We start from the raw sequence: 17,528 nt of genomic DNA on the forward strand, positions 1-17,528 counted from the left end.
GTGGCCGCGGTCCTGAAGCCGGACGGGGGTAGACCCCGGGGGCGGGGTCTTGGGGGGTGCGGGGCAGGGGTCCAGAAGGAGGTGACCGGGAGTGGCCAGGGCCCAGGTGGGGCGGAGCTGGACCGAGCCAGAGTCCCGGGGAGGGGCGTGGTCGGTCCCTGTGGAGCGTGGTCGGGCGGGGCTGGGTCCTAAGGGGAGGGACGGTGATCAAGGAATTCAGAAGCGCTTGTCTTTCACCAGGCCGTTCCTCAGCGGCTTCCTGCGGGGGCCAGAACCGGGCCCAGGTTAGCCCCGGGACCCCATGCCCCCGCACACTGCCCTGTCTCGCCAGCATCGCCCTCCACATCCCTTCTTCCGGCCAGGCTGCAGCCCACCGGGGTCCCTCCTCCCTGCCCACATGGCCCCTTCCGCCTAGTGGCCAGGGCGTCCCAGATCCTCCCAATTAAAGCCTCCTCTCTCCTCCCTCCTGAGCTACCCACGACCGCTGGACGGCTTTTGCCCCAATTTAACCCCACCACTTGGGTCTGGATAAACCCTACACTTTATACTCCTCCCCTTCCAGAGAGTGGGCAAAATTGGCCAGAGCTCCCTGACACTCCACCCAGAGTAGGACAAAAGAAAGTCTTCACAGCCCCTATGATTCTCCATCCACTGGTCTCTGTCTACATCTGCCACAGCCCCTACTTTCCTTCCACGTTCTGAAAACAGGTTATGCAGCGTTTTAAAACTCAATCAATATGGTGTCCACCAGAGAAAGGCCCCTAATTTCTAAATCACATATGGCTTGCATATTTCAAACTATAAAGATGTCTTCTGGGGGTGCCTGGGTAGCCCAGTGGGTTAAGCGTCTGCCTTCCGCGCAGGTCATGATCTGAGGGTCCTGGAATCTAGCCCCACGGCGGGCTCCCTGCTCAGCAGGGAGTCTGCTTCGCCCTCCCCGCTCCCTCTCAAATAAAATCTTAAAAAAAAAAAAAAAAAAAAGTCTTCTGCACCCCGATGTTCCAAAAAGTCGACACTGAGATTGCTGCTGTGCGCACCACTGTTCTCCATCGAATCCATTTTCCCTACCTGAATTAGTGGCAGGTCTGGGTTCCGACTCGGGGTCTGCCCAGGACCACCTTACCAGATTCAACGAGGGTTTCCGCCCCTGCTCCTTGGTGCCTTTGCAGTACCTTGCTGTCGCTTACTGGTCATGGCACTGGCTACTGCTGTTCCCACTTCGGGGAGCCCCTCATGCCTTTGCACATTGGTCTGTGTCTTTGCAGAAGTGGGTTCTACGGTCCCGGTTTACGACGTACACATGTATTAAGTTTTTTGAGCTGGTACTATATTCTAATGATCTAGACATCAGAAAGCACAGAGAACTCACAGTTTGCCTGGACCGCTCCTGGAAATCAACCTGGGTTTCCTGGCTCTGGGTAGCATTTCACACACATCTCGCTGGTATCTCACACCGATCCTAACACACCGGGTTGTTACCGTCCCCTGCATCCCCTCGTCTTGAGGAGCACTCTAACTCAGAGGCCATTCCGTATAGGAACCTAGATGACCTCAGTCACTTTAATTCATTCTTCCCTTGGTCTGGAGCCACTGGGTGTCCCTTCCTGGGAGCACGCGTCCCATCCTCTGCCCACTTTCCCAGGGCCTTGCTGCCCTTTCTCTTGCTGCTGATCTGTGAGGTTAGAGATAAGCCCCTAGAGATAAGCGCTCAGGTCTGTCCTTTGTTGTTTCTGCTTGCTGGTTCTCCAGACGGAGCAGAGGTGGGGGCTCGTCTCCTAGCTCCATGGCTAGATGCCACAATCTCCCTTTTCAGCTCTGGTTTCATTTTGCAGCTTCTGCTCCTGCCTCAGGCTGATTTGAGATACACGAGTCTGCGCTTTTCTCCAGATGGTTATTCTGACGGCTCTTCCCTCCCAGTGATATTTAGGACTGGAGCCTATTTCTATTCATGGACTCAGCTCTGTTCCGCACTGTTTTCGTTCCTATACTTTCATAGTAGGTTTAATACATTCAAGGATCCGCACCACACCATGTGACGTTTTATCAGAACTTTCTCGATGATGCTGGTTTATTTTCCTGTACAAGCTTCCAAGCACCCCTCCCTGCTCAAAACCAGTGTTCGTGTTAGCATTTGGCGGGGAGTGGGGGTGTGTGTGGCTTCTCTATGACGTCAGATTTGCGCTTTTCGGTTTCATCGCACCATTGTGGGGGAAAGAGAATCAGAACAAGGGCGGAGACCAGACGGAGATGAAGGCAGGCAGCATCTTGGGAGGACTCTGGCTATTTCCTCAGAACTAAGGAGGACAGGGAGTGAGGGGAGTCCCCAGGGTTTGGCATGATTTCCCTCCACTGAGATGGGCCAGTGTTCCGGACGGGTGGTTTGGGGAGGGAAGGGGGGTGCTGATTCTGGATAGTTCCACAGATGCTGGGAATGTCAAGCAGACCAGGAGATAGAGAATGGCGCATAGAGGAGCACCCTGGAAGTCAGGTGAATTAAATGAAGGGGCTGCAGGAGGGGGAGGCCACGGGGAAGTGGTGGAGGCCTCGGGGCAGGTGGCAGGCAGAGCCGGGTGGCTGCGGAGACCAGCAGCCCCTGAGGCAACAGTGCAGACTTCAGACCCAGGAGCTGGGTCAGTACCTGGGTCAGGAGCTGGGCACAGAAGCCCCTCCACGGGGCTGATGGGGGGGGCGGGGGGGGGGGGGGGGTTGATGGTCCCTGAGGGTGGTCGGCCAGAGGAGCAGGGGCTCTGGGAGGCAGACGGAGTGAGAAGAGAGAAGCAGCTGGAATGAATGGAGCCGGGTGCCCTGAGGAAGGGGGCGGTGCTACTCACTGGCCAGGTCCTGAGTTACTCCACTGCACTCTCCGTTGTCATCTCCTTACTGTTCTCAAACCTTGTTGAATTTTTGTCTACGCAGCCTGCAGGATCCTGGTTCTAGGTCCGGGAGATGTCCCCTGTGGCTGGGTGTGGTCAAGTCTGAGACAGCCTGCGCTTGAAAGGAACGTCTGTTCGCCCTGCTTTTGAGCTGCTCGATGACGAGCGAGGACTACCTCCCGTGGTCCTGTCACATGGAGATTTAGGACTGTATCCCGTGGAATGTTCCAGATCAAGGATTGCATCTGAATTTCTTGTCCTGTCCTTTTATTTGCAATGTTCACGTACCCTGGACTTGGAAGTCTTTTAACCAGTGGAGAGGTGAATTAAAAAAATAAAAATCTCGTGGGGTGCCTGGTGGCTCAGTGGGTTGAGCATCTGACTCTTGGTTTTGGCTCAGGTCATGATCTCAGGGTTGTGGGATCAAGCCCCGTGTGTGTGTGGGGGGGGAGCAGTCCACAGCAGGGAGTCTACATGAGTTTCTCTCCCTCTGCCCCTCCCCCTTGCATGCTCTCTAAATAAATAAATAAATAAATAATTTCTTTAAAACAAAATAAATAACCCAATTTCGGGCGCCTGGGTGGCTCAGTGGGTTAAGCCTCTGCCTTCGGCTCAGGTCATGATTTCAGGGTCCTGGGATCGAGCCCCACATTGGGCTCTCTGCTCAGCCGGGAGCCTGCTTCCTCCCCTCTCTCTGCCTGCCTCTCTGCCTACTTGTGATCTCTGTCAAGTGAATAAATAAAATCTTTAAAAAAAAAAAAAAGCAATCTTGTAACTGTCACGATTATTCCATGTCTCCTTGTTTGGATGTGTAATATTCGAGAGTCTATCCTCTTTGTTTTGCATTCCTTATCCTACGTTTACTAACCTTCACTTTCTGCATTTATTTTTTTTTTGGGGGGGGTGCCTGTCCTGGGTTCCTCTCTACACCCTACTAACATTCCCGGAAGTCCTTAATATAGCCTAAAGGTAATCCCCGCCCTCTTGCAAAGGGCAAAGGCCCCAATCCCATTTCAGCATTTACTACTTCAGTTCTCATTTTTTAAAAGCTCCAATCAGGCATTTAAAGTTTTTTTACCCAGACATGTGTCATTTCTCCTGGTGGTCTCCCTCTTGGGATAGCTTTCCTGTGTTCTGAAACATACCCAATGAGATCTCCGGGCGGTAAACTTTCCTAGTTTTTGTTCCTGTGGGTGTCCTGTCTCTTCATTGTTTTTGTTTGTTTATTTTTAAAGATTTTGTTTTTTTTAAGTAAACTCTACACCCAACGTGGGGCTCGAACATAGGACCCCAAGCTCGAGAGGCCTGTGCTCCACTGACAGAGACAGCCAGGAGCCCTCAGGTAAATGTTTTCAAAATTGTGTATGAAATTCCCAGTTGCTGGTTCCTTCTTTTTGGCATCGGACAGGATAGTTCCCTCCACACTTGTCCAGCGTCCCTCGCTGCTGTGTCATTGTTACATAGCCCCTTTCCTGTGGCTGTTTTGCGTTTCTCGCTGCGACATGTTTGGGGCACAGATGCCTTTTTATTCATCCTCTTTCTGATTTACATCTTTTACGTTGGAAAATTCTCAGCACTGCATCTTCTTGTGTTGTCTCTGCTTCCTATCAGAACTCAGTGAGGCCAGGTTATTCTCAACAATTCCAGCCATCATCGCTTCCACTACAGCCACTGCAATCTGGGTCACTTTGCAGCTTTCCACTTCCTGATTCTCTCTCTAGCGGCATATAAGTGTCTGAGCCTTAACATCCGCAGTGGGTTGAAGGGCGGTCCCCAAAATGGTCTATCCACATCCTCATCTCCGGAACCTGGGCAGGTGACTTGATGAGGAAAAAGGCTCTCCGCAGATGTGATTAAGTGTAGGAATGGGGGCTGGGATCAGACTGGACTTAGGGCGGGCCCTAAATCAGAAGACAAGAGTCCTTGTAAGAGAGAAGAGCTCTGAGAGAAGGTCATGTGAAGACAGAGAATGGGCACTGGAGCGTCACGGCCAGAAGCTAAGGGACACGTGGGGCCCCTGGGCGCTGGAAGAGACGAGGACGTGCTCTCTGCGGGAGATGTCGGAGCGCGCCCGGCCCCGCTGACAATGTTAGACTTCTGGCCTCCGCGACTGTGAGAGACACTTTTCTGGTGTTCTAAGACCCCCTCCAACTCCTGGTACTTTGTTAGGACAGAACCAGCAACGCGCTATGACATCTGATGTCATCTCCGACGGTCTTTCGTGCTTTTGTTTGTTTGTTTGTTTAATAAAACTTTTATTCTAGGGTAATCGTCAGTGGGCAGAGATGTTGTGGAGGCAGGCCGCGTAGCCATGGCATAGCCCTCGCCCAGTTTCCCTGAATGTCACCGTCTCACACCTCCACTGTGTATCTGTCACAACTAGGACACCGAGGCCAGCTACGAACGAAACGTAGACCTTATTTGATTTCACGAGTTTTTCTGCGGACGTCCTTTTGTTTTGGCCCGCCAGCCCATGCCGCATTTAGTCACAGTGTCCTCGTCTCCTCTGATTGGGGACAGTGCCTCAGCGGCCTTGCTTTCCATGACCTGAGGGTCTGGGGGGCGGTCCTGACCACTCTGGCAGCACGCTCCACACTCTCCTTGCTTCTTATCCCGCGTTACACCTGACTGTGCGAACCCTGGCCAGCCTCAGGGAACGGAGTTCTGCAGGTGACCGCCGGGGTTGGGGGGACCACGGCAGTGCATTCCTTGGTCTGCCCTGTCCTTTCTGGGCGGAGTTCACGCTGTCACTCTACTGGACATGCTGGCCAGGTGCCAGTCCCCCCACCCCAGCCCCCACCCCACATTCTGGACGGGCCTTCTCAGGGCAGAGAGATTAGGGAGCCACACCCGGCGGGACTGGTTGGTCTGGACATCTCCACCCGGAGTTCACGGGTCTCCAACAGAGACATCTTTCCAGTGTTCAGTTTGGGACAAGCAGGTGCACCCTTCTCCCACCCACTGCTTTAGCCGTTGCTCTTTCTGGAAACCTCTGAGGGCTGGTCAGACCCCTTGGTGACACCTCACCAATGTCTTCATGGAATTCTCAACTCACGCTCACTGGACATCGGATGATTGAACAGCCCCCAGACTAGATGCCTGATGGCCCCTCCCCACTCCCGGCAGGTGCACACAGCCCTCCCCCTTCCCCCCTCTCAGCCCTGTGCACACAGCCCTACCCCAGCTCAGCCCCAACTTCCATCTCGGGAAATGGCAGCTCGAGCACGAAGTCGTGGATTATCCTCGTTTCTTTTATTTCTCTTTCACCTGAAACAAGTCTGGTGGGTTCTACAGCAGAGTTGGGATCTGACCACACTCGTCCTGGCTACGGCCCCTGTGCCCTAATGCCCTGATGACAGAGATGGCCTCGTGGTGATCAGTCACCTGGGCTGACAGGGCCCTGCGCATCAGCCCCCTGGGGAGACCTCACCTGCTGCCCAACCCTCTCATGTCCGTCATCCCTGCTCACCTGTCTGGTCCCTCTCTGGCTTGGGCGCTGGCTTCTTGGCCTTAGCACCCCCCACCTGTAGGGCCATGCTTGGGGGTGCAAAGTGCTTTCATATATGTGAATTGGCCACAGAGCTCTCCACTCTGGAACCCCCAGTTCTCTCTTCCCCTTCTTATGTATCCCAATAAGATTTTTAAGATCTCTGCTTCTCTCGTCCTCCTCATGGCCCATTCTGACCCACCTGCTTCCCTGAAATCCCCTCTCCCAGCTGGTCACTGATGAGCACCCCCAGAAGTCAAATCACAGGGTTGACTGACTCAGTACCTTGCGAGCAGTAAGCAGCCCCCCACCTTGCTGCGGCTTGCTCCCCATGTTCCCTCTGGAGTGTCATACTCCCTAGACCCTGCTGGTCACCCAAACCTGCCTCCATTCACTCCTGGGGCCCCCTCTAGGCTGAGAGCATTGGACACTATCTGGCTTTCACCCTGGGGCCGGCGAGTCCTGGGGGTCCTACCTCTGTGATGCTCGATGAGGACTGTTTCCCCTCCTTCCCTAGGACTCCCGCCTGGGCCGGACCGGGTCTGAGCCCCAAGCCCCCTCTCCTGCCTGACTGACCAGCAGGCTGCCCTGCTGGACCTCAAGGCCAGGGAGTGTCAGCATGGACCGAGCATGGGGTCTCCGGGCCACCATAGCCCCCCTTCCTCCCCACCTCCACTGCCACCTGCTTAGAGGCTCCCCTGTGGCCTGGATCACGGCTGCTCACCCACTGGGCCAGTGACCCAGTCTGGCCCTCATGCTCCTACCACCAACACCCAATTCTCTGCTCCTGTCAACCTGCCCCAGCCCCAGGCTGCTCTACCCACTTCCTGTCTGGCCTGACGGCATCTAACTCTGTCGCTAAGCTTCCGTGCCTTTATTGCAGTCTCTGTGGGATGTAGGCTCCAGGGGCAGAGTCCACGGTGGCATCATTCACTGCCTCGTCTCCAGGGCAGGCCCCCAGAGCGCACGCGGCCGGACAGACGTGGCTAAAGGAATGAACTGGGGCGGCAGCCCCTCCACACTCACTCAGCTTTGCTGGGCTTGGGGCTCTGGGCCTCTGCCGCGTCGTATTCCCGCACGTCCTTCAGTTCACGTACCTGGCCCGTCAGCACCTTGGCAGCAAAGGCCACGATGTACTGGGTGGGGGGAGGGAGCACGGGTGAGAAAAAGGCACTTCCCTCCCTCTGCTACCCTCCCAATGGCCGGCCTTGTGCTTCTGCCACCGGCCCTTTGCACGTGTTGTCCTGGGGGCTGAATATGCCCCTCCCTGGGCGTGCCTGAGAAGGGCCTGCGCCTAGACCACTGCCTGGGGACTGCCTGCTGGGTGGGCAAGGAGCTGTGGGCTGCCGACTCACCAGGAACCAGTAGAGGTTCATGAGAGTGAGCAACAGAAGGAGTGCGTTGAAGAAGAAGTAGAAGGGGATGTCAGGCACCGAGCGCAGGCTGCTGTGGCACGTGGCGTACAGAACCTTGAGCGGGAACCAGTAGAGGCGGAACCAGAACCTGCAGTGGGGAGGGGGGCTTGGGGAAGCTGTTGGGGGGGTGGCTTGCCCCACCCAGGCCCTATGCTATTCCATCTTGACTCATCCATCTGTCCCTGCATAGCCCCACCCATCCCGGTCCCTCTGTCCCCTCCTTGCCCACCCCTGCCCATCTGTCTCCATCCCAGCTCTGTCCTTTCCTGCCCAACCCTGCTTCTGCCTGGCTTCTGCCCCACCTCTGGCTAGCCTGTCTGCCAGGCCCTGCCCACTTCACCAGGCCCCACCCCCTTCCTGCCTGGCCCCACCCATTCCCTCAAGCCCTCCCTCCCTCCCTGAAAGCTCCACCCCTTCTCACCAGCCCCACCTCCTACCCTGCCCACTTCACCAGGCCCCACCCACTTCCTGCTTGGTCCCACCCCTTCTCACCAGCCCACTCACCAGCTGAGGCTGAAGCTGAGGCAGCCCAGATCAGCCGCCAGGGCGTGGAGCCGGTGGTGGGAGCCTCCGCGGGACTTGAAGTAGACATTGAGCTTGGTGAATTCCAGCTGCACGTCACTAATGTCATGCAGGAAGAGCACGAGGATGCCCACGTTGTGATACCTGGGGAGGAGGTGGGATAGGAGAGGAGAGAGGGTAGGTCACACTGGGGACCGTTACCCTGCACCAAGTCTGCACCCCAAGCCTCCTGCAGGGCCCTTCAAAGCTGTGGTTCCTTGCCCACGTGACCTGCCCATTTCCCCACAGGGCCAGATCAGGGGCAGCACCCAAGCTGTGCCTGCCCCTTGGTGGCCCCACCCGCACCCTTACCCTCGCTGCCTCACTGTCCCCAGGTGACCCAGGAGCCTCCCTGGAGGCTCCTTGTCTGCCCCATCTCGCCTCTGTGACCCCTGACCCTTGGTGGCCAGGGCCATTTTGCATCCAGATCCTCCGCAAGTTTGTCCCTCACCTCCAACATTATTGCCACACTGACCCTCCTAGGTCTGTTCATTTAACCTGAACATTGCTGCAATCTGCAGACCTGTCTAGGGAAGACCGAGTCCCCAACAGGCTCTAAAGAAGCCTGAAGGCTGTCCCCCTGTCCCACCTCAGCATCCCACCTGACAGCTGCTTGGGCCACTGGACCTGAATTCAGCCTGATGGCTGGGCGTCTATCTCACTCCACCCTTCTGACAGTTCATGTGCCACAGACCCTTTGCACATGCTGATCCCAACACCTAACACGCACCTCCCAGTGTTCATGCAGTCTTTCTTCACCTTTCAGACTTTGCTCACCTGTCACCCAACCACCCACACCTCACCACCCCCAGGTCCTTATTTTCCGACTTTTCTCCATAGTTACCACCTTCAAACAAACTGTTAGTTCTTTTCTTGTCTGTTTGTTTGGGTTTTATCACCTGATTCTACTCTAGAGCAATAGAGTTCTATCTCATAGAACTTTCTAGAACGATAGAAATGTTCTAAACCTGCATTATCCTGTATGAGAGCCAGCAGCCACATGGGTCCACTGAGCAGCTGCCATGTGGCTAGTGTGGCTACAGAATGGAATATGCAACTTTATTTCAGTTTAATTCCAGCTGACGTGGGCATGGGTGGCCAGCAGCTGCCGCACTAGACTCATGGGGCAGCCCGTCCAAGAGGGACAGCACATGAGCCGTGAATGTTATTTCAGATTCCCTATCAGCCACATTTGTCTGTTGGTTTTTTTTTTTTTTTAAAGATTTTATTTATCTGACAGAGATCACAAGTAGACAGAGAGGCAGGCAGAGAGAGAGGGGGAAGCAGGCTCCCTGCTGAGTGGAGAGCCTGATGTGGGGCTCGATTCCAGGACCCTGAGATGACTACCCAAGCCGAAAGCAGAGGCTTTAACCCACTGAGCCACCCAGGCGCCCCTATTAGCCACATTTAAAACAAGAGGTAAAGAAGAGGTACAATTAATTCTAACGCTACATTCTAACTAACTCAGTAAGTCTGAAACATTGTCATCTTCACGCGCAACTGATACAACAAAAGGATTGGCAAGAGAGATTCACTCTCCACTGCCTTTGAAACAAAGGGGAGATCTTACATGTAGGACAGGTTGAGGTGCTGATGGGCTGCGCCGGAGGCCCTCAGGGGCCACGTGTGGTGGCTGCAGTGGGCTCCAGAACGCCAAGGTGGGTCTGCTGCACTCCTAGCCACACCCCCCGCGGCAGCCAGGCACAGCGGGTGGCCCAGGAAACACTTCATTTTTGGTTTTTTTTTTTTTTTTTAAGATTTTATTTATTCATTTGACAGAAATCACAAGTAGGCAGAGAGGCAGGTAGAGAGAGAAGAGGAAGCAGGCTCCCTGCAGAGCAGAGAGCCTGATTCGGGCTCGATCCCAGGACCCTGGGATCATGACCTGAGCCAAAAGCAGAGGCTTTAACCCACTGAGCCACCCAGGCGCCCCCCAGGAAACACTTCTAAGTGTCCTGCCCGAGGCTGCCACAGGTTGGAGGGGCCGGAGGGAGATGGGCAGTGTACGAACGGGCTGGGGGTTTCTCTGCACCTGATACCCCACCCCCCGGCACCGTCCCTCTAGCAGTCTCTTTCCAGAACCCAGCCCCGTGGATACCCGCTGTGGCCCCCACCAGCCTCCCCTCTCTGCTCATGCTGGGCCCTTTGCCCTCCTGCCCGCTGCTGGACTCACCGGAAGGCATAGGAGGAGACGATGAGGACCAGGGTGACCACATGGTGGATAAGCATGACCACCGAGTCCTTGCGCCAGGCATCCATGTACAGTGTGGCATAGATGGAGTGGCCGTAAAAGCTTCCTTGCAGCAGGTAGGCGGCTGCGATGTCCCGGGGCACCACCATGCCTGGCGTCCAGTCTGGGGAGAGCAGGCGCGTGTGGTTAGGGGCCTCCAGGACCCCCTCCAGCTGGGGTGTGCCACCCCCTTCCGCAGGCGCCCTGGCTACTGCTTTTCTGCTCCCAGTCTCTACCCATGATTTTTTTTTTTTTTTAAAGATTTTATTTATTTGACAGAGATCACAAGGAGGCAGAGAGGCAGGCAGAGAGAGAGGAGAGAGCAGGCTCCCCACTGAGCAGAGAGCCCGATGCGGGCCTTGATCCCAGGACCCTGGGATCATGACCTGAGCTGAAGGCAGAGGCTTTAACCCACTGAGCCACCCAGGCGCCCCTCTACCCATGATTTTTTTACAAATGGGTGTTCTTTTGGGGGGAACGGTTCTAGATTTATAGGAAAAGGTGCTCCTACCCCTGAAATCTGTCCTTTGCAGGATTTCCAACTCTGGGTTGGTTACCCCGGCCAGTGCCGTTCGGGATGGGCTGGCCCACCTCGTGGTGTGTGGCTGCCCCCCCGCCCCCGCCGTCGCTCCTGCCCCTGGCTTCTCCTGGCACCTGTGCCCACCTACTCAGGCTTCACCCCCTTCTGGTGACCCTGACTTCCAGCTCTCCCCATTTCCTGTCTCAGGACCATTACCAAGAGGGCTCTGGCTATACTGACCCAGACTTCTCTGGCCACTCCCCAAAAACGGCCACCCTGGGCTCCCTCTGGGGCCTCCCGCCTCCAGCCTCAGGGAGCCTCCAGCCTCAGAGACCCGGAGCCCCCTGGAGGCTGGCCATCCCCTAAACCACGCCCCCTGCCCACCAGTGCCTCACCTGAGCAACAGTTCTTCGTCTGTGCCTTGACCTCATGCCTTGACCCCGTGTGGGTCCAGGCCTCTGCTTGCTTCCCTGCCCTCGCCACCCTGCCCCTGTTCCCGACACCACTGTCTCCTGCTCAGCTCGGCCCCAGCTCCCCCTGCCCTGCCAGCCTTCCAGAGCCTGTCTCCGACCGTCCACCCTCCCCATGGCCGCCATGAACACACGAGCCCCAAGCTCTGGCAAGTCCACTCTTAGCGAGGTACCCGAGGGAGCTGAAGCCAGGGCTCCTTGCACACACACGTGCACACCAGCACTGCTGGCCGCCACCAAACGGTGGCAGCAACCCAAGCACCCGCCAATGCGTGAGTGGGTGAGCAGAACGCGGGCCCCCACAAAACGGAAGGCTGCCCGGCCGTGCAAAGTGGCGAGTCACTGACTCCCACTATGAGCCTCAAAAACCAGATGCCGAGTGAGAGAAGCCAGACACAAAAGGTCACATGCTGCCTGATCCCATGTCTAGGAAATGTCCAGAACTGGCAAATCCAGAGACAGAAAGCAGATCCGTGGTGGCCAGGGGGAGGGAGACAGGGTCTCCTTCTGGGAGGAGGGAGGCACAACACGGGGAATGGGCTACGTGCCCCTGAACCATCCACTTGAACATGGCGAATATTTAAAAACTATGATACGCTGACCCCCAGCCATGTTTACGTCTGGCGGCACCACTGTGCTTGCCCCATGGCACGGCGATCTCCAGAACACTCCTCGAGGTGCACACTCGAACCTCTGCGCCCATGAAACACCGGCTACCCGGGCCCTCCCCGGACCCGTCTCCCAGATCCACGCATCTGGCTACTGCAGGGACCTCAGACAAGCAGGCAGTACTGACGACTGGCAAATTATGGTTGACTTTATGGCATGTATATTTCACCTAATTTAAAAAAATGCAACTCCCCTCCCCCCGCCGCCCGACCAATGGATTAGCTCTCCTCCCACCACTTTATCAGGTCCAGGGGCTCCTCCAAGTTTGACAACAAAATGCACACTTCCGGGAGGACCCTCCCTCTGAGCTCTGCGGGACTGGCCGCGGCCGGTGGAGGCTCCTACACACACACCTGCCGTGCACTTCTGTCCCCCTCGAGAAGGAAGGGACACAGAGGCACCTCAGCATCCAGAGCCAGCCTGCTGTGGAAACAGGACACCGAATTTTCCACCCATCGCAGTGGCAAGACTTTTACCACTGGGCGAGCGCCCCCTTCCAGCCTCGAGCCCCGGATGTGGGGCGGGGTAGGGAGAGTGCGGCCCCCATGGGATCCCCCATCTAGACTCTGTCTGCACCTCCCTGCACTCGTGGGCCACGGAACCCCAGCTTGCCTTCAAAACCTTCAAAACATTTCTCAAACCAACCACTTCTCTCTCATTCTGGGCCCCGTCCTGGGCAGAGCCCCCTTGTGCCCTCAGCGTCCTATTCAACTGGGCCTGTCAGTATCTACCCCCCTCCTCACAGTCCTCCGGGAGACACCCCGTCCTGGGGGGCTGCTCTCTGCCTCTGAGCATCTGCCAGGAGTGGGTCTGTCCCACAGTGGCCTTTGCATTTCCTCTCTGCTTCAGGCCCCCCCAGATCCCCCATGGAAAGGTCACTTTTGGTGGGGCCATCCCCATCTCTAGAATATTCCCGGGCCTTGCCTGGAATTTTCTCATCAGCTGTTAACAGATTTCGTACTTCACTGTCACCACAAGCCATCAAGGTGGAGGGCTTTCTCTGGAGCACTCAAAGCTGTGTCTGCATAGTGCCTGGTACACAGTCGGTGCCCAGTAAGTGCACATGCAAAGCAGCAGCTCACCTGCAAGCATGTTATCACAGCATAATTTAAAAGAAAAAGCGAGAGGCAACACCATGCCTGAAACTGACAAGGACCCACGATGGTTCATTCACACAAAGGGAAATCGAATGACAGCTAAAACCTGCCTCCAGGGATTTATAACAAGGGCAATACACGTGGGAGAGTGGCCATGTGGGAAATGCAGTCCCACGGAGACAGACAGGTGCCCAGCAAATGCGGTGCTCATCACTGGGATACTGAAACACCAAAGTTGTGTGCCAAGCCCTCAGATGGGGGCGTGGGGCTTGGTGCCACCAGGCGGCTTCAGAAACTGTTTACGTCCCATGGCAGGAAACACATCCACGTGGTCAGCATAGGAATAGAGAAATCTGGATGCCCCCATCACAGATCGGGTTTTCTAGAACAGCCTGCCTGCCGGTGATAAAGGACACTGCAGTCACCTTCCTGCCTATCCCACCAAGCTCAGGCCTTGACCACCCCCACATCTAATCCAATCGATGGATGCAGCCATCCCTCATCATCTTTATCTCTTCACCAAGCTGGTCCAAGCCACATTAGTCCCTCACCTCCCCACTGGGCCACTTTCTTCCTTATCCAAGACTCTCCTGCCTCCACATGGCAGCCAGAGGAAGCTTTTTATGAGCCACAAACCCATCCCATTTAGAATGAAACTCAAACTCCTCCTATCCTCCTCACACACCAAGCTCGTGCTGGCCCCAGGGCCTTTGCACACATGGTTCCAGACACCTGGAATGCCTACCTGGGTCCATACAAGGGGTTACCTCATTCAGGACACCTCCCTGAGCCCTAACAGTACCAGGTCCTAAATAGGACCCTTTCCTGTCCCCAGAACCTTTCAGGCACCCTTGTCTTGGAGCTACCTTGCGGCGGGAGTGGGGGGGCTGTCTTGAGGCAGACATCCAGCATGAGACGTGTGATGAGTGTCCAGCTCCCCCATGTAGAGAACCTTCCCCCACCCTGCTCTGTCCGGCAGGGCCCCTACCGTAGAAGACAGAGGGTGGGTCGTGAAAGAAGGGGTAGTCGGTGCCGAAGAGCAGGTAGGCACTGTAGCTCCAGGCGCCCAGATAGAAGAGAAACTTCCAGGCGCTCTCAGGCATCTTGGCGGCATCTCTAGGCTGGAGGCGACACCGCTTGGCCAGGGGCTATGGGTGAGAAGGTGGGTGGCCGTCAGTGCTGGGGGCCAAGGGCCAGGGACCACTCCTCCAGGGCGGAGAAAGCCAGGCTCAGGGGCTCTCCAGGCTGGGTGGTGTTGGGGAGGGCCAGGCCCCAGTACCCACTGCCGCCTGGAGCGTAACCAGAGCCCACGTGTGCCAGCCAAAGGCTAAACTTAGTGCCCAGCTGTCCGAAGCAGTGTGGGGAGGGGAGTGGGGGGAGACCTGAGGAAATGTAAGGGAAGGCTGTGGCAGGGAGAAGGGGAACATGTGAGTATGGTGCAAGGAAGACCAATGGGGCCAGCCCAGGGGAGTTGGGGGACCTGGGGTTCCCAGAGGGAGCTGGAGCTACGCCAGGGAGGAAGGGAGATTAAAGAGAAGATATGGAGGGGCCTGTAGGGGTGAAGCTGTGAAGAGAGCATGGAGGTGAGTATGGGGGCATCTGAGAGAAAGTGGGGAGGATGGAACCCCAAGGGATTCCCATGGGAGAGAAACCTGAGGGAAGGGGTACCTCAGAGGGAGAATCTGGGGGTAGGCTAGAGAAAAAAAGAAGTTGGGGAAGATGGGGTGGGTAGTTGGGGGAGAGCATGAGAATGTGGGGGGACAAAGGAGGAGAGAATGGGGCAGAGAGAGCGCAGGGCAGGGAAAGGATGTACAATGAGACGGGGACATGAACTGAGCCACCTAAGGACAACCAGGGAAGCCTGGAAGGAAGAAAGGTCATGCAGCAGTGAGGTATGGAGGAGTCTGAGGGGCGCAACTCCCCCCCTCCACCGAGTCCAGGAGCCCCCCCCCCCGGGGGGCGGGGCTCCAGAGCTGCTGGGTCAAGCCCGCCCCTTTCCCCGCCCCCTTCCCTGGAGGAGAGGCTCGAGGGGGCCGGAGCACCAACAGTTGCCATGGAGACAGGCAGAGCCAGTTTCAGTCACCCCTGGCAACCAGGCGGCTGCCAAGAAGATGAGCTTTGGAGGAAAGGGCAGCCCCTCCACCCCTTTCTTGGGAAGGGCAAGCCTGGAACTGCTCTGCCCCACCCGGACTGGCGGGACTGGCCACAGCTGTGGGGATTCCAAAAGGGAGGGTGCACACGCTCTTGCTGTCCCCCACACCCTCCACCAGGCTCCCTCATTGTGAAGCCTCCTCCTCAGGGAAAGAACCCACTCCACTTTGGTTCTCCCAGAGCGACCACATCCCCTCCTTGAGGTCCTGACCCTCAACCTCCTGGACCTCCCACTTACCAGCTGGAAACTGGGAAAGCAAGGGGACCAACAACGTCAGGTGGGAACGAAGGCTGACCTGTGCAGGGGCCCTCGTACCTGCCTCCTCCTCCCTGAAGAAGGGTGGTGGCTGGGGTCCCTTCCCCATGCGGGTGATAGGGGATGATGGTGGGGACAGTGGCGGCCGGACAACACCCTATCCTTGACTTAACAAGGGCTAGCCTCTTCCCAGCCAGCAGAGAAAGGCCCCTTTGTTGGCGCCGGGCTCTCTGTCCCCGCAGCCCCTGCCACCTCCAGCCAGATTGGGGCGGGGTGACCCCAGTCAGTCCAGGAGGGAGTCGCAGCCAAGCTAGGGGCCCAAACGCCTTCCCACCAGCTCCCATAGCAGCGACCCCTCCCTAAGGATGGGAGGGAGGCCAGGCGCCAATGTCATCCACAGGGTCACTCTCCAGTTGGGGCCGTAGCCTCCCCAGACTTGCTAGAAACTGGGCAATTAGGACGCAGCCCCTTAAAGGCAGCTCGGTCCAGCTCTGAAGGCCCGGGCCGCACCACCTCCTAAGATTGCGACCACCGGCGCCGCCCGGGAGTCCAGGCCTTGGCCTCCCCAGGTCGGAGGGTGGCGCTGACTCCAGACATGCGCGAGACAGCAACCGGGTAGCTCCTGCCTCTTCCCGGGAGCAGCGGACAAGTCCGCTTTGCGGCCGCGTGGACCTCGGGCCCCGCTCCGGTTACGGGAGCGCCCCGCATGGCCCCAAGGCGCAAAGCGCCGGCGGCTTCTGTGCCCCGAGACCACCCCGCCCCGCGTCCTCCGCTCCTCCGCCCTCGGTTCGGCCCTGCCCGAAAGGGCGCGCGGCGGCCCGGGCCCTCCCACCGGCCGGGGCCCCCTTGTCCCGCACCGCCCGGCGTAAGTCGGCCCCGATTCCCCCACATCTCGAACGCCCCATCCGTGCAGGGGTCCCCATGTTCCGGCCTTCCTCCAGCTCGGCCACACCCCCGCATCCACCCCACCCCCACCGCCCTCAACCCGAAAGCTCCAGCCCGAGGCTCCCAGCGTTCCAGTGACCCCGCCTGGAGAGGCAGAAAGGGGTCCGCGAGGGCCCCGGGTCCGCGTCCCACGCCCCCCATAACAGCCCGGCTCCCCAGCCCGCGGCCCCGCGGCCCGGACCCCGGCGGCACTGACCCGAAAGAGGCGCGCGGTGGCCGCGGAGCGCAGCGCCGTCCAGCCGAGCGCGCCGAGCGCCAGCAGCAGCAGCTCGGGCGGCGCCAGGTGCGCGTGCTCGGCCAGGCCGCGGCGCGCCAGCCCCCAGCCGCAGTCCGCGCAGCCCCGCGCCGCCGCCAGCGCGCTGCCCCAGCTGCGCTGCACCAGCTGCGCGTAGCTCGGCATGGGCTCGGGCCCCGCCGGCCCCGCCGCTGTTCCCGCCGCCGCCATGCCTCCCGCTCGCTGGCCGCCGCCGCCGCCGCTTGCGCCCGCCTTCGGTGGCCGCTGGAGCCGCGCGCCCCGCGTCACGCGCCGCGGCTGGGCCGGGGGCGCGCCGGCCTGAGCTGGGGACGGGGAGGGGCGGGGCCGGCACAAGCTCCGCCCCTGTGGGGGCGCGGGCGGCGGGGACTTGGGGCCTGGGCGCGACGTCCGAGACCCTGAGGGCGCGCGGGCGCTCGGTCTCCTGGAGGCAGCGGCGGCTAGCACGGGCGATTAAGACCCGGCGCTGTCGCGACGTGTCCTGGAGACGGGCCCGCGCTCCTGCCCATTTTCCAGGAGAAAACCAAGGCGCGGAGCAGCGGGGGAGGGGGTCTGCCAGGTGCCCGCCTGGCCTGGACACCGTGTCCACAGCCCCCGTTCC

The 17,528-nt window shown here is 58.3% G+C and overlaps 1 protein-coding gene across 1 annotated transcript; it reads right to left on the reverse strand.

Moving 5' to 3' along the window:
- Positions 1–47: 47 nt before the first annotated feature.
- Positions 48–17,152, reverse strand: LOC111144244 (ceramide synthase 1). Its single transcript, XM_022498463.1, has 7 exons — positions 16,871–17,152; positions 14,311–14,470; positions 10,510–10,690; positions 8,280–8,441; positions 7,716–7,863; positions 7,387–7,496; positions 48–259 (listed from the first exon to the last, which is right to left on the reverse strand). Exons 1-7 carry the CDS (start codon positions 17,117–17,119, stop codon positions 217–219), a joined length of 1,053 nt encoding a protein of 350 aa, XP_022354171.1. The 5' UTR covers positions 17,120–17,152; the 3' UTR covers positions 48–216.
- Positions 17,153–17,528: the final 376 nt, after the last annotated feature.

This window comes from Enhydra lutris, unplaced genomic scaffold (assembly GCF_002288905.1).
Source record: "Enhydra lutris kenyoni isolate GAN:26980312 unplaced genomic scaffold, ASM228890v2 scaffoldscaffold10, whole genome shotgun sequence".
Lineage (NCBI taxonomy): Eukaryota > Metazoa > Chordata > Mammalia > Carnivora > Mustelidae > Enhydra > Enhydra lutris.

Excerpts from the sequence above, each read along its gene's own strand:
- LOC111144244 (XM_022498463.1), bottom strand. The coding sequence starts at position 17,119 with ATGGCGGCGGCGGGAACAGCGGCGGGGCCGGCGGGGCCCGAGCCCATG. Across the intron at positions 14,471-16,870 it reads CCACCGCGCGCCTCTTTCGG|CCCCTGGCCAAGCGGTGTCG; the intron begins GTCAGTGCCGCC and ends TCTCACCCATAG. Across the intron at positions 7,497-7,715 it reads TGAACCTCTACTGGTTCCTG|TACATCGTGGCCTTTGCTGC; the intron begins GTGAGTCGGCAG and ends CCCCCCACCCAG.